The sequence below is a fragment of the Falco rusticolus genome, chromosome 6, assembly GCF_015220075.1.
Source record: "Falco rusticolus isolate bFalRus1 chromosome 6, bFalRus1.pri, whole genome shotgun sequence".
Classification (NCBI taxonomy): domain Eukaryota; kingdom Metazoa; phylum Chordata; class Aves; order Falconiformes; family Falconidae; genus Falco; species Falco rusticolus.
Window position 1 is genome coordinate 90,509,126 of NC_051192.1, and position 15,106 is coordinate 90,524,231.

Here is a 15,106-nt window from a genome sequence, read left to right on the forward strand (position 1 = left end):
AACGACACAGTCCAGGGCACCCACCTGATGGCTCTGTACATACCCACCACATTTTTCCCCTTCCCCAATCACTTAAAAAAGATGAATATCTTATGCTCAACACCATGTAGTGGTTACAGACCTTAAAGAAAAAACGTCTGCTGGAGGAAGGATGCTTTGCAGAAACTTTCATATCTGGTCTATCAGTACATTTTATGGAGAAAAATAAATATAAAAATGCTGAAAACATTATGTCATCACCTTCAGCAAACTCTCCATACTATCATCAGACAATTTTGCACATAACCCCTTTGCAATTACTAAACAGAGGTGACTGCAAAAACAGTACAGATTTCTCTAAATAGAGATACTGCACAGTACATTCTTTAAAGTTCATCTCAAAGCGCACTCATTTTACATATTTTTAAAATGCCCAATTAAGCAGTTTAGCACTCTGACATTTTGCTGCAGTCACTGCAAGGGAACAGCTGCTTCCAGCATCATCATCCCGGGAACAGGTGTTGGAAAGCGACAGCAGACACCAGACCCAACCATCTTCAGCAGTATCTTGCAGCAAGAATGAGAATTGCTTACATCAATCACACTTTCTTAGATGTAATACAACTTTTAATTCCCATTCCAGCTTTCATTAGCTTTGAGCCGCTTTTGATAGTTTTTAGCAACTGTTGAAAGGACTAATTTAGACAAGGTGCTCTTGATTCTTCTATGAGAGGCCTCCTGCACTGAACTAACAGGTGCCCAAATTGTTACCTTTACTATGGATACTGGTACTAGAAGAAATAAACTATGTGGATTGCCGATCACATCTATCACATTCAGCATAGTTTTAAAATATAGACTATTTAATGCCTACCATCTTAAATTTTTTTTATTATTTTTTTTATTTTTGCCTGTGGTGGACTCTGAGCCCTGAGCCTGCAGCCAGTTAACAAGGCCAATTCCAAGCATGATCTAACCTTTCCACAGGGGAACCGCGTGGACTGTATCATGCGGGTCCAGCTACACTCAGAGACCTGTTGACCTGAAGTTGGAACTGAAATTGTTTGTGCATTTGCACCCAGACAGATGGACGTGACCTTGTTACAAAAATGCTCCTGCACTTAATTTTAACTCCTAAAGATACCTGGCGGTTCAAAACTGCCTGGTCACTGTGTCAGGGCATTTGTATTTCTAGCTCTTCAAAACTGCGAGGGAAAGCATAATGTTAAAATCTGTCTGTAATAATGAATTCCTGCATTGTGTATGATGACATTTGACTTTACCAGTGAATAAACGATTGCAGTGCGCATGGTATCAGATCTACAGTGTCCTGTTTACATTCATCCAAGATTGCCAGTTGCATCTTAAAGTAGCAGAGAAATGTTCGCATTGTTGAATGTTCTCACAGAACACCAAACTCCTCCCTCCCTCTGGACATACAACATGTAAAACTATGTGAGTACGGAGAACATGTAACCGCTTTCACTTCCTCAAATAATAATGCACTCCTGCCAATTAATAAAGCGTATTACAATCTCTCAGGCACCGAAGCCTGGAAATCTGAAATATTTTGAAATCTGGCCTTATCTGCATGGTTTTTAAGCCCTCTGCATGATCAGAAGTGCCACACAGAGGAAGAAAAACCTGACAATTTTCAGTCTTACGCATGAACTGTCAATCCTGTGAAAACAGCACTGTGAAACTGGTATGTCAGAATCAGGGCCATCAGAAGGGACATCTGAAACTCTACTTAGCATGTGTCAAGTCAGCTGCATTTTGTCCAAGATGCACAGAAGCTGGGTCCAGTCTCTCCTTATGCTACTTGATAATCAGAAGCGCCAGCAGCTGTAAGTTGGTGCTGGAAGGTAGTTTCAGCACATTTGAAACTATACTGGCCTGAGGTAAAGGTGTGATACAAAAGCCAAATGCTTTGGTAAGATGCTGGAGATTAAAAAGTCTTATGAGAGATGCAAGAAAACAACCCAGGGTGTTCTATTTGTTTTAGTAGAGGTGTTGTCTTAAGCAATTAAACAGGATCAGGCAAACCCAACACTTAACCTACCTTGTCTAGAAGAAAACAGGCACTGATCAGACCAACACCAATTTCCGACCCAATAAACAAATTCTTCAGTAATTTATGAAAAAGAAAGACAAAGTCTAGCAAAGCACTTACTCATTTCCTGTTCAATACTTGGGTTGTTCCAGACAAGTCAAGTCCAGCAGATCACCCGTCCCCTTCTGGTTCCCATTTTCAAAGCTGCAGAACTCTAAAATTTTTGCTAAATTTATCGTTGTTATTTAAGTTCCACAACATTTAAACACAACTGTATCACTACCTTTATAATTGAAGGGATTAAGAAATACATTATGCTAACATAATTTGCACTAGAATAGGAAATTATTCTTGAAAGAAATTCAAGAATTATTTTTTTCCTGGAGGTCTCTCTTTACATTGTAATCACCATATTTTGCTTTCTATTCCGTCTGTCCATATGCATCTGCTGTCTCTTGCTCTGTACTTAGATTACAAGCTGTTTTGGGCAGCAAAGCATCTTTTTTGTGTAAGGCACTTAGTTCTATGTGCTTTCACAGGGCTGCTTATTAAACAATAACACATTTTCCTAAAAAAAAGTTCTCACAAATTTAAACATACAGGGTAGTTTATTTCAAAATGAACAGTGATAAAAGTATGACCAAACTGTTCCTCTGAATCCATCATATTTTGTGTTTTAATTCATTGTTTTTTAAAATGAATGCACAGAAGGTCAATGAATGTAGATAAATAATTTATTTTTGTTTTATTTATTCATTATTTTATGTACACTTGGTATTTTGCAACACTGTCAAAGGGAAACAAATTAAGTTCAAAGCAAGATAAATATTATAGGTGGAATATATTTTAACACATTTCTGTCATCTCTGAATTAGCAGACACTGACAATTCAGTGAGGTCATTAATTTCAACTTCTTTATACTGGCAGTAACAGAATAAAACTACAGAACACAGTATTATGACATCTTAAATTATTCAATGTGTCAGAATAAAACAGACTTAATTTACTAAATAGAAGTAATACGTGTGTAAATATGTAACTTTTTAAGAGAAAAAGAAACTATTTTTGAGTTAGCAATATAAGGCATTAGATGATTTTTCCATAATAAATTAAATTGTTTATAAATATTGGGCTAACATCTCTTGTTTTGTGTGTGTTCAAGGAAACCCTTACCTTATACCACAAAAACCTATCAAGTGGCATGAGTCAAAGGTATTCAAACAAGGAGCCGCCAAGTATCCATGCCTGAGCTGTGTCTGCATAGCATAGGCACAAAGACCTTTGGGTTTACACAGAGAGAGAAGATGCAGTAGTCAAATCTGAACAGAAGTGATACGCTAACAATGTACCTTCCATTTACTATTGGTCAAGCAGAATACCAATGGGGGAAAAACCCCATGATTTTGAAACATAATCAAGTACTGTAAGTACAAAAGAAATAAACAAGCCTCAGAGGAGAATATTAAAAACAAATACCCAGAAGACGCTAAGGTCTAGCTAGTACTAACACTGCTAGTACACTAAGAGGAGCACAAAACAAAAAAATGGGGTTAATGCTGAATGTGTACAACATTGAATGACAACACAGAGAACAGATCTGGGATCCAAGATTGCACTTACAGACACAGCTCCTGGAATACTGACTATATTTAGGACAGCAGGGGTGCAAAGTAGTGGATGTTAGCTTTATGGGCCCATGCAGCTTAACATCAGGAAAGAGTCCTGAAAAGGCATCCAGGAACGGCCGCCTGTGTCTCTCACTTTTGGTTTTGCCAATTGCTGCCTTTGCCATGCTTCAAACACGCTCTTATGAGCCTTTCTAACCTAAACCTTCCAACGTCTGTTTCTCAAAGGACCTTAGTTAGGACATTTATTGAAGCCAGTTACAACTTGCATGTTCCTGTACGTTCGCAGCCGCATTTTATACTTTATGGCTGGAACCACCATTACTAGGTGAAGATAACCAACCTCTGTTTGGACATCTCTGCAACACAGTACTGAGATGAACCATCTAAAGGTTAAGGAGCCTGGCAACACAGTCAAGAGCAGCCATCCTCATTTATGCTAATATGAATTAAAACATTTGTACAACCAACGTGCTCCCACCTGCTGCTTGTTACTCCTTTGACTGAAGTTAAATACCCTCTTCCTTCTGCTGGCTTTAATACCCAACCTGGGAGGGTAAAAAAACCCCAACTTTAAACACCCAACTAATAGAAAATAAAAGGTTTTCTACTTTTAGCCAAGATATTTTGTAGGAGCAATCAGATACAGTCCAATTAACAGAGCAAAGAAAGTGGTGGTCTTTGAGAGCAAAGAAAGTGGTGGTCTTTGGTGGAAACAAGAGAACCTAGGGCCTAACAGGGAGCACCAAGGGGTAAGTGACATCTTGCTCTGAATCCACACGTGCCAGGGCAGCACGCGCAGTTCGAGAAGCTAGTTTCCAGTAGAAGTTTTATGTGGTCTACATAGCCCTCAGCTTCTCCAGAGATCAATTCAAGACCTCAATTTAAGACTGATCTTCTGATCTGAATTACCCTATGGAAGAACCTATGTACCCAGAGTGAAGGGACCCTGGGAGACTAGTTTCCTAACTTTAGTACCTACCCAAGATAGTTAAAATTAGATGATACAACTATCCTCCAGCTATAGAAAATGTGCTTAGAGGCAATTATCCCTTTCGTCCTTCTTGACTTGTTATTAAAAAAAGGCATAATTTGCTTCTAGTGCTTACTGGCATAGCATACATAGCAGAGCCATTTACAGACAGTGTCCAGAACTGTTCCCTCTATTGCTGCTCTGCCACCTTTTACAGAAATTAGTCCCTCTAAAAGGTAACCCTGTAGAAGTTTGTTGTAACATTACTCAAACTCCTACCATTCCAGCAGAAAACAGAGCATAGTATTAAATTATAAATACCATGCAAGTATTCTGTTGCTGGTTATTTAAGGGGGGGCAGGGCAGGGAAAGACCTATTATTTTTAAATAAATCCAGATGTTGGCTTCAGGTATTTAAATTTGAGGGCCTGGAGATGCCATTCCTTCTCACCCACACAGAGGAATAAATGTGAGCAGGAAATTTCCCCAGGCAGTTCACGCACCTCACTTGCAGAGATCAGGCCAGCTTCCACACACCCCAGTTACACGCTCTGCCTGGTAAGGAGATGAATGCAGAGTGCCACAAGGCGCTGAAGAGCTGCAGTGGCTTTATGCTCACCAGGAAGATCCAGAATGAGACCATCACATTGATTTGACTAAGATGGCTCAAGGGACAGCTGGTAGTTACAACTTGTCTGTATGCAAAAGTTAAATCAGAAAGCGTCAAGTCCCCCTGCAAATGCACCAATTCCTGGTTATTTTAATTCACTTTCAGTAACTACTCCAATGTAACTCCAAGCACAGACTACCCATTAGTTTCCAAATTACAACCAGAACAGCTGTTTTTAATTTGCCTCTGTTAGTTTCAGAACAGTGTATACATGCAGAAATCTGTGGCACTAAAGAGACTGAGGTCTGAGAGAGCCCATCCCCTGACGGTGAGCAGATGACGGTACTACCCAACAGCTCCTGACAATGGTATAATAGTAAATAAATACAAAAAAGATGGGAATTCACCACAATTATAACAGTAGCTCCCTTACAAGCTCAGACAGTTCAGTGTTTCATAAGCTTTGTTCTCTTTTTCACCTGAATTCAAGTTTTCATGTTTTGATACTAGGAACAGTTAACTGCTATACTCAGTTTCCAATAGAGTAAGCAGAAACAACTAGCATGTAAGCCATGGTAATCCCAATTTATGGTAAGATCTATGTAACTAAATACTAAAAATATGCAAACTAATCTGTTCCTGATGTTTTATAGACAACACAGTTTCTAAGCAGAAACTACTGTCAGTACCCAACAATAGGGATATTTATCTTAGTCCTTGGTCTTTCAGACTTAGGAGGGATAGTAATACTTCCGTAAATTACTAATGTGTTTGGCACATGCATGTCAAGAACACCGCCACCATTTTATTTTAGTAAGGTACATTTAAATTTTCTTACTAACCTAAACCAAGGAAAATGTTACTTCTCTTAAAATAATAAAAAAAGAAAATTAACAATGAGCTTGTGACTGTTCTCAACATCACAAGTTTCTTAGAACAGGTATTATTTCTTTTCCCTCTCCCTACCACCTTCAGCGATCAGTACACTGAAGCAAACGGAACAACCAAAGAGCAAGACTCAGGTCACAGAACATAGAACACACAATAATGGTTGAGGTTGGAAGGGACCTCTGGAGGTCACTGCTCAAGCAGGGCTACCAACCCAGGACCATGTCCAGACAGCTTTTGAGTATCTCCAAGGATGGAGATTCCACAGGCTCTGTTGGAAGACTTGTGCTAGAGCCTGGCCACCCTTACTATAAAACATGTCATCTTGTGTTCAGACAGAGTCTCCTGTTTCAGTTTCTGCCCATTCCCTCTTGTCCTGTCCATGGGCACCACTGAGAAGGATCTGGCTCCCTCTTCTTCATTCCCTGCCTCCATCAGGTATTCCTATACATTGACAACATTTCCCCTGAGCCTCCTCTTTACCATTTTTACCCCAAAACTGCAGGGTTTTGTCTTCCAAAAAGGACCAATTACAAACGCAATTAAGTCTTATATGTGTCTGTGTGTGCACACACAAAATCATTTCAGAGTTTAACAAAAAATGCAGCTGGGCAGTGGTAGGTGAAAAAAATATTTTCGTGTAGTTCATAAAAATGAAACAGACATCAAGAATTACTGTATGAGCACATACACAAAAAGTCACTATGAAGTGCATCTAAATGCTAAATCTTGACTTAAGTATGAGCATGCAAAATTATACGGGAAACTGAATTTCTGGGAAGGTAACAGCTGATTAGAACAATGCAGTTATTTTCCTCATGTCTATAAATAGCTCTGGCCACCCTTTCATGAGTTTCCACATAAATCTGCTTAAGTCCCCTTTGTTCCTTTCTCAACTTTCTTGACATTTGCATTTCTTCAGTATCCAAGGGAAAAGAGAGCGCTTTCCAAGAGCTGATGCTTTTTTATTTGTTTGTTTGTTTTTAGAAAAGGGGAACAAAACATGCAAGAGAAAAACGTCGTTCCTCACAAAGGATCCCCTCCAATTTAGGATGTCTCCCCCATTTATCATTCTTAAACAAGAACAAGACAGCAAGAAACTACAGCTACATAACTCAGCGTAACACCGCTTAGTCGATTAGCTAAAAAGGAAAAGCTCACCACTGCCTGCTGTTACTGAGGCTGAAACTTCTTAAAAAGAGCCACCTCTTGCCAAGGCCCTTCTCTGAAGATCATGAAGATTTGTAACACACACAAACTCACGCCTCAGCCCTTCCTAATGTCAGTTATCACCAACTGTCCCATGCCTGGTAATATTTAATAAAGAGCCCTTCTTGGATTTCATTACCAAGTCAGAAACCTAAAAATCATAGAAATCCCCTCAGTGAAGGGCAAATAACTTCATTTGGGAAAAATGCTGACTGTGTCTAACACAGCATGTACAGACACGTTAAACCAGGAATTTCTAGCCTAGTCATTTCAAAAGCCACAACTTACGGAATCATTGCAAAAGAGTAATAAAGAACATCTAAATCAATGTATAAAGTCACCCCCACACTCCATATAATAAAATGCTACATTTTATCTAGTTCTTGTAAATTTAGTAGTCCTGCAAATGTAACATGGGAAACATATCCCGTAAGATGCAATAAGTACACACAATAACCAGGACTAAACATACGCTTTTTGCAAATGCACAGTGGGTAACATTTCTGATGACAGGAGAGCAGTTAAACTAGTCATAGTCTTAATCATAGCAATATGAAAGATTATCAAAATAGCTGTGAAATATTAATTATGTTTGCTTATTAATTTCATGTATTTACAGAACTATACATATAGCCAGTTAGGTACATGAGATGTCAGAACAGGGAAAGGGGATGCATTTCCACATTAAAAAAAAAAAAAAAAAAAAAAAAAAAAAGATATTCTACAGGTACTGGCAACAGACTCAGGGGCAGAAGTAGATCCTGGCATTTAAAACACTGACTTTTCAAGTTGTCGGTATCTCTTCTAATTTGCTTCTCTCTGTAAGGATTTTGGAAGATTTTGAGCTTTGGGAATGGATGTTGTTCTGGTCTTGTTTTTTGATATTCCAAGACAGGTAGTACAGTGCTGGATGGAATTAATCTCAGTCTAGTATTCTAAAGCCAAGTATCTAACCTGAGCTAAATCATGGCTTCCACAGCCTTCAGAGATGCTCTCCAGAATATGATACATTCTACTTTCCTTAAGTATCTACCTCAGGAGGAGATTATTAGCTCTCTAGATTCCTCAAACTAGATTTCTAACTTTCGGATAGCTGACATTCTGCTCACTGTGTACCACAATTATGAGAAATCTTGTATCCGGAAAAGCTGGTATGAGAGCTCCAAGGAAAGAATCAGGCAGTAAATACAGGGCTATTTTTTCTTTTTTTTTCTTCCCCTGAAACTTGGAACTCCAAGTACATGGGAATTATAAGGTCCAAACTTCTATGCAAAACTGTTCTTCCTGCTCAGTCATGTAGTTAATCATGTGCATAATTAAAACAACAGAAACCCCATCCATTTCTGTAGAGCTACCTAGCCAGACAGCTCAGAATTATGAATACAAGTACACTATTGAATGAAGCCTTCAAGGGTTGGGAAGATGCTTTCAATGGCAAAATAATCATATTAATTTTTTAAATGACCAAAAGAATGACATATCTAGCTACATGCCATCCCACACCGATTTCATACAGATAGTATTGAAGCTCCCATTCAGTTTAAGAACAGGAGCACTTCAGAGAAAGCTTCTTTTTTTCTGGACACATTAGCAATGTTTTTTTTTAACATCTATTGCCAAAGTGCATCTTTTACAATGCTTCAGAAAGACAGACAAGATTAAAAAAAAGGGAATATCCTTAAAAGCAGAATTTATATAACATGACTGAGGGATGGTCTAGTGTTGCAGATGACCCAATTCCAGGATGATTTAAATTCCTCCAACCGAGGAATTGCCATCATTCATTTTGGATTCAATGAAACTAGAAGTTTCCCTCTATATGACTGCTTCACAAGGAGACAGTCCACAGCAGTTATTGGACTTTGCATTCACACTCTACCATACCCTGTAATACCTTTCACATTTAGACAAACCAAAAGGCACTTCGGCAAAGCAACAGAGGAACTCAAGCACACCTCCCACAGGCTTTTCCTGCTGCATGGGTGGAGAGGAACTCAGTCTCCAGGTACAGTAAAACAAGAGCTGAAAACAGAACTGCTATGAAACATCTTTTGCTCTTACATTCACGTCACAAAGTAATTCCTACATGAAAACCTTTGAGATTTATACATAAAAGTACCTACACACATACAAAAATTTTTCATGTATATACATGTGTGTGTATATAATTTATACATACATATGTATAAATAGATATACACACAAGTATAAAATAACAGAACTAAAAAGACAGCAATCTACTGTTGCTTCTTTGTGATGTATAAGGAAGGTCTAAAAGCATGTTCTCTTTATCCTGGATATTAGAAATGTCAGGTCTGGTCTGTCTTCTCATTGCTGGAAGGCTTCTTGGGTGTACAAAGCCACACCTAAAACAGCTTCTTACCCTCTGACTGAAGGTTAAAGCCTGCAACTATAAATGGAAGTCTTTCACAATTATTTCTCAGGTATTTGAATTATGTGTTAGCAATAGCTAATTTTTAAATAGTCCAAACAAAAAGTAGACTTCAATTTATCTTTCAAGTGACAATAGAGAACTCCTGACAAAACCAAACAGAAGGCACAACATAAGAAAAAAAAACCCCTTTAGTATGGAAAAAAAAGTCAACTTAAACCTCCTTTATACTACCTAAAAAGCAACCGAGAATTAAATCCTTTACACATACATGATTACAAAAGCACTTATTTGATTCACTGATGCTGTAGAAGTAAAACTGCATTATTTACCAAGTTTACCAGTTTGAAGGCACAATGGCTATCACTTCATCCACATCCCATTCTATTTACAGTGAAAACCAAAGATACATCTCTAAGAAAAAAAGGAGATAAACACAGATGCACCCTGAGAAGTGAAATTTCACAACAAAAACATTAGTTTTGAAATACTGTTCTTTGTAAACTCCCATTACCTAAACCTGTGTTCTCCTAATAACTAGAACATTTATATGCAATTACAATGAAAAATATTACTTGTAAATAAATAAAAAAAGTTACAAGTTAAATTCCCAGAAAATCAACCCAAACCTGATTGAAAGAAATGAGGTCTCACAGAATTACACCAAAGCTGACATCATCAATGTGGTGGGGGAAAACAAAGGTAAATCAATCTATAAAAATCTCCAACAATGTCCAGTTCTCTGATTTAAAAAAAAAATATATAAAAAGGAATGGAATGGCATAATCCTGTTGGAAATCCCATAGTGCCATCTGTGTGGAGGAAAATTCAAAAAGCCAACTGTGCATGCCCTTCTTTGGGTTTGGAATTCCCAAAAGATTCTGTAAAATTTAAAAAAATTGAAGAAAAATGTCTTCCTATAAAATTGATAAATGTTTTGTAGCTGATTCATGACATGGTTTACAAAGTATTGGCACCAGCACAGAGTTCAAAGCATTCATACAGGAGTCACAGACATTGTCAAATCTTTAATGATTTGTAGCAGTCCTCTAGTAGCAGTCGGTTATTTACTGTGTAAACTGAAGTATTCTTTGCCAGTGATCTTCAGTGTAATCTTTTATTTCTGCCAGAAAAATATTTTCCTTCTTATTCCAGTAGCTAGTAAGTGCCATCAATACAAGAACAGTGGAACAAATATCAAATGGCAGCATGTATTTCGTGGTCCGTACTCATCAACAATGGCTAAAAAGGTAAAATTCTAAACTCAAACTGTACATAGCAACATACTCTATCAGTGGCACTCAACAAGGAAAAAAAAAAAAGAAAAACTTCATCCAAGAAAGTGCAAAAGGAAGAAACCTCCAGAATTTGTCCATCAACACAGTTTTCCTTCTCTAGAGGCTAAACAGTGTTAAAGAGAGACAGTGCAATAGTACTTTGAGCGATCGCCTTTTGGAAAAGCAAAAAAGACCCCACAAAACCAGAACAAATCCAATACTAAGTTTGGTGATTATTAAATCACCAAATCATATTGTCCTTGTTACAAACCCACTATATTTTCATTGCTGTTTTACCGAACAAAGATGTTTGTTTTAACACTTGACAGTAGATTTGATGTCAGTGTAAGGGACAGTTGGTAATTTATTATCCTACATTCTATTTTTTACGGTACTCTGCATGAAAAGCAGATGTATCACAAATCAAGTCTTGACCATGACAGAAATTTGAAAAGAAAATTGCTCTGGGGTTTTCTACACATTACCAGTTACAACACTAAGTACCTGGCTCAAACTTTATATCCAATACCAAGAAGCAGCTGGCAATTTTCCCTTTCATTTCTGCTCTAAGTTCAGGTGGAAGGTTCTTGCATTTATCTGTTGTGTCACTTAGGCTGGACTTTAAGACATCACTACATCTATCCCAGGTGGAGGAAGGGAGAAAAATGCATCAGGTACTTTTGTCTTCTTCATTTTTTTGGAAATCAATTGTGTCTTCAATCCATTCTTATACAAGTTGAAGAGGTTTTTAAACAACTAATTATAGGTCAGATCATAACATCTTATGCTGCAGGCCAAACTAGTATGCTACAGTATCTGTGTACGTATATACAAATAGAACTGTATACATTTACGTATACACACACAAACATACATGTAAAAAGGAAGCACCCATCTTTTCCTTACTGGTAAATATTGAACTTCTGCTTTCACCTGGATATTAACATAGTTTATTGTGTGTAACACCTTATATAAAGGGACATTTAAGAAGATGTTATTAATTTTCTTCTCATTAAAGCCACATATATGGCTGCTATAACATACAGTGCCACCAATTAACACAGAGTAAAACAATTCTTAGGTACAATATCAACTCTTTAAGAACTCCATCATACATTTAAATGTATTTTACCCATTTGTGTAGATAATGAATATTTTCCACTATTTCACAGTGGATTTATAGTCTTCTTTAAAAGTCAGCACAAATTTACAGGAAACAACTCTGTCAAACAAACTCCACAGCAGCATATGTAGTGAGTCACTGGGTGAAACTCTTTTTTATGAACACATTAGGGAAGTTGGCATTCAGTTCCAGGACAACTCTACTATCAATCTGTGAACAGAAGGACACATCGAGTAAAGAGAGATCTTTACAAGACTCCAGCAATTTTCTTAAAGATGCAGGGCTTACCATCCTCGTCCCTGTTAAAAGAACAACAAAAAAAAAAACAAACCCAAAAGAAATTGTAAAGTTACTGAGAATAGTCTTTTTTGTGTTTTTTTTTTAGCTGCTAATACTATGTCATGAAAAAAATGCTACCATAAAATAATTTTTATTTAGATCACGGTGATTGTTTAACCCCAGCTGGCAACTAAGTACCACACAGCCACTCGCTCACTCCCCTTCCCACCCCCAGTGTGATGGGGAGGACAATCAGGAAAAAGGTAACACTCATGGATTGAAAATTTTAATAATTGAAATAAAATAATATATGGTAATAGTAACAACAATTGTAATGAAAAGCAAAGAGAAGGAGAGAAAGAAAAAACCAACAAGTGATGCACAACACAACTGCCCACCAGCCACTGATGCCCAGCCAGTCCCCGGGCAGTGATCGGCAGGCCCCAGACACACCCACCCCCCACCCAGTTTATACACTCAGCCTGACGTTCTGTGATATGGAATATTCCTGTGGCTAGTTCAGGCCACCTGTCTGGGCTGTGTCCCCTCCCAACTTCTTGTGCCTCTCCACCTTTCTCACTGGCAGGGCCTAAACAACTGAAAAGTCCTTGACTTTGTATAAACATTACCTAGCAACAACTACAAACATCAGTGTGTTATTAACATTATTCTCATACTAAATCCAAAACACAGCATTGTACCAGCTACTGAAGAGAAAATAAACTACCCCAGCCAAAACCAGGACAATTATTTCAATTAGATTTCAAATTAAAAGCTTCTCCTCTAGAGGCAGCGCAGAATTTTTACCTTTAAGACAACTATTGTATTTTCTTAACTCAAGTGCTTAAGTAACTTAATCATTTTCTATTGGGGTCAACTTTACAACTTCAGGTGGAAACTTTGAAGCCAAGTACTCAAAGCCACAAGACCTCCCAATGACCAAATGATGGGCTTCAGCAGCAAGCAACGCAGTATGCTGCACTTACACTCTCACAGCTCTCCTGCTGACCGCACTGGTGGGTCAGCACAGCACAGGAGCTATTGGGGGCTACTGCAATTCTAAACACATCAGCAAGGCTTCCAGGACTCTACAGTGCAGGGGCACCTGTTCAGACTACCAGTCATACCTATATATACACTAAGTGTAACAGAAAACACACTATTTACCCTTGCTATAAACAAGACCATAGTGACTGAACTTGTAAGTGTCACACAGGGTCAGACTAAGCATGGGATTTGGCCAGAAATCAAATAAATAGGTGTTTATAAGCATGCATCCACACCCCCATTATAAATCTGATGGAAATCTAGTCAGTACAGTCAATGGTGCTTAACACATGATTCAGCTGACTCCGCACTGGTGTATGATTCAGTTGCCTGAAGTGCCTAGCGCCCCTTGGGGCTCCTTACACCGTGTAGAACATCAGCGAGCTGGCAGACAGGACACTGTACCCAGAGAAGGAGATCCATGCCTTATTAGAACAGCTGGAAGCCAGGCAGGTTACTCTAGGCAAGGAAACCAAGCCTGGATGTCTACAGTGGGCTGAACTGCTCATCAAGCTCTCCTGGCTCTAAAACGAGTTTATACATCCAACATGACCATGCAAACCTGCTGGTAGACACTTCAACTTATACTCATCTTGAGCTGAACTGCACCCCAAAAAGCCAACTAGTCCAAGATTTTGTCTATGGCCAGTGCTAATGCTGCTCACCAAAATAAAACCCCAACAAACAAACAAAGTAGAAACAGATTTTTAAAGCAGCTTTTCACTGGTAGATCTTCTCAACTGCCCAAAATTATCACTTTAGGGATTGTTGAAGTTACCTTTCATGAATGCTACTACTTTTCTGAACTTCTGTATACTTATAGCCTCTTCACATGAGTTCTACAGTTTAATTATATAATGTTAAAAAAAGAAAAAAAAAATCAGCTTTAAAACCACTACCTATTAATTGCAATAATTAAGGGGCAATAAATCATAAAGCAGCAGTGAGAGATCATTCCCAGTTCACTACTTCCACATCACTCATAATCCTATAGATATCTCTTCTGTTTCCTCAAGGCTGTGTTTTCCAGACCCTTTTGCATCTCAGATGACCCCTGTTGTCTTCTTTCTGCACTGATTTACTACTTTTGAAATCAGATGACCAGAACTGTACAGTGCACTAAACACAAAGTCATTAATTGTATAATGAACTCTTACGGCATTTTTCTACATTTCTTTCCTAAGACATCCTAACTTTCTCTTTGTCTGTTAGAATGAAGCTGAGCAATGAGCTGATGTTTTCCAAAAACTGTCCACAGATCTTTCCTACAAAAGGGTTAACTAATATAAAGTCACCTCTCTATATGCTTAGTTAATGCAACTTGCACTCAATGGAACAGTTTTCCTCCTGCTTTATCATCTGTTCACTAAGTATCTTAAGATCATTCTGCAGTTTTTCAGTATTAAAATTCTTCGGCTTGAGATTTTTCTACCCTGACTACTTGTGCATGACACTCTGGTACAGCATTATTCACCCCTTTGCATGGATTACTTATAAGCTGATTAGTACTGACCCTTGGTGACCACAGACATACAGTGTGAAAAGAGAGGATGCATTCTTGTCCTGCCATCTTTCCCTTGAATCACTCATAAAGACAGCTAAGTTATAAAAGCAGAACAACCTTGTCTAAAGCTTTTGAAAAGTCCTCTG

General features: G+C 38.1%; 1 protein-coding gene across 8 annotated transcripts in view; it reads right to left on the reverse strand.

The window, feature by feature from the left end:
• Positions 1-2,748: 2,748 nt before the first annotated feature.
• Positions 2,749-15,106, reverse strand: part of FBXL4 (F-box and leucine rich repeat protein 4) — a 72,021-nt gene continuing 59,663 nt past the window's right edge. For 6 of the 8 annotated variants that reach the window (XM_037390858.1, XM_037390855.1, XM_037390857.1 and 3 more), the window contains one exon: positions 2,749-12,429. In XM_037390858.1, the coding sequence (XP_037246755.1) occupies positions 12,266-12,429 (164 nt within the window). In that variant the 3' untranslated portion in view covers positions 2,749-12,265. The remainder of the gene's footprint in view (positions 12,430-15,106) is intronic. The other 2 variants (XM_037390860.1, XM_037390864.1) reach the window with 2 other exon arrangements.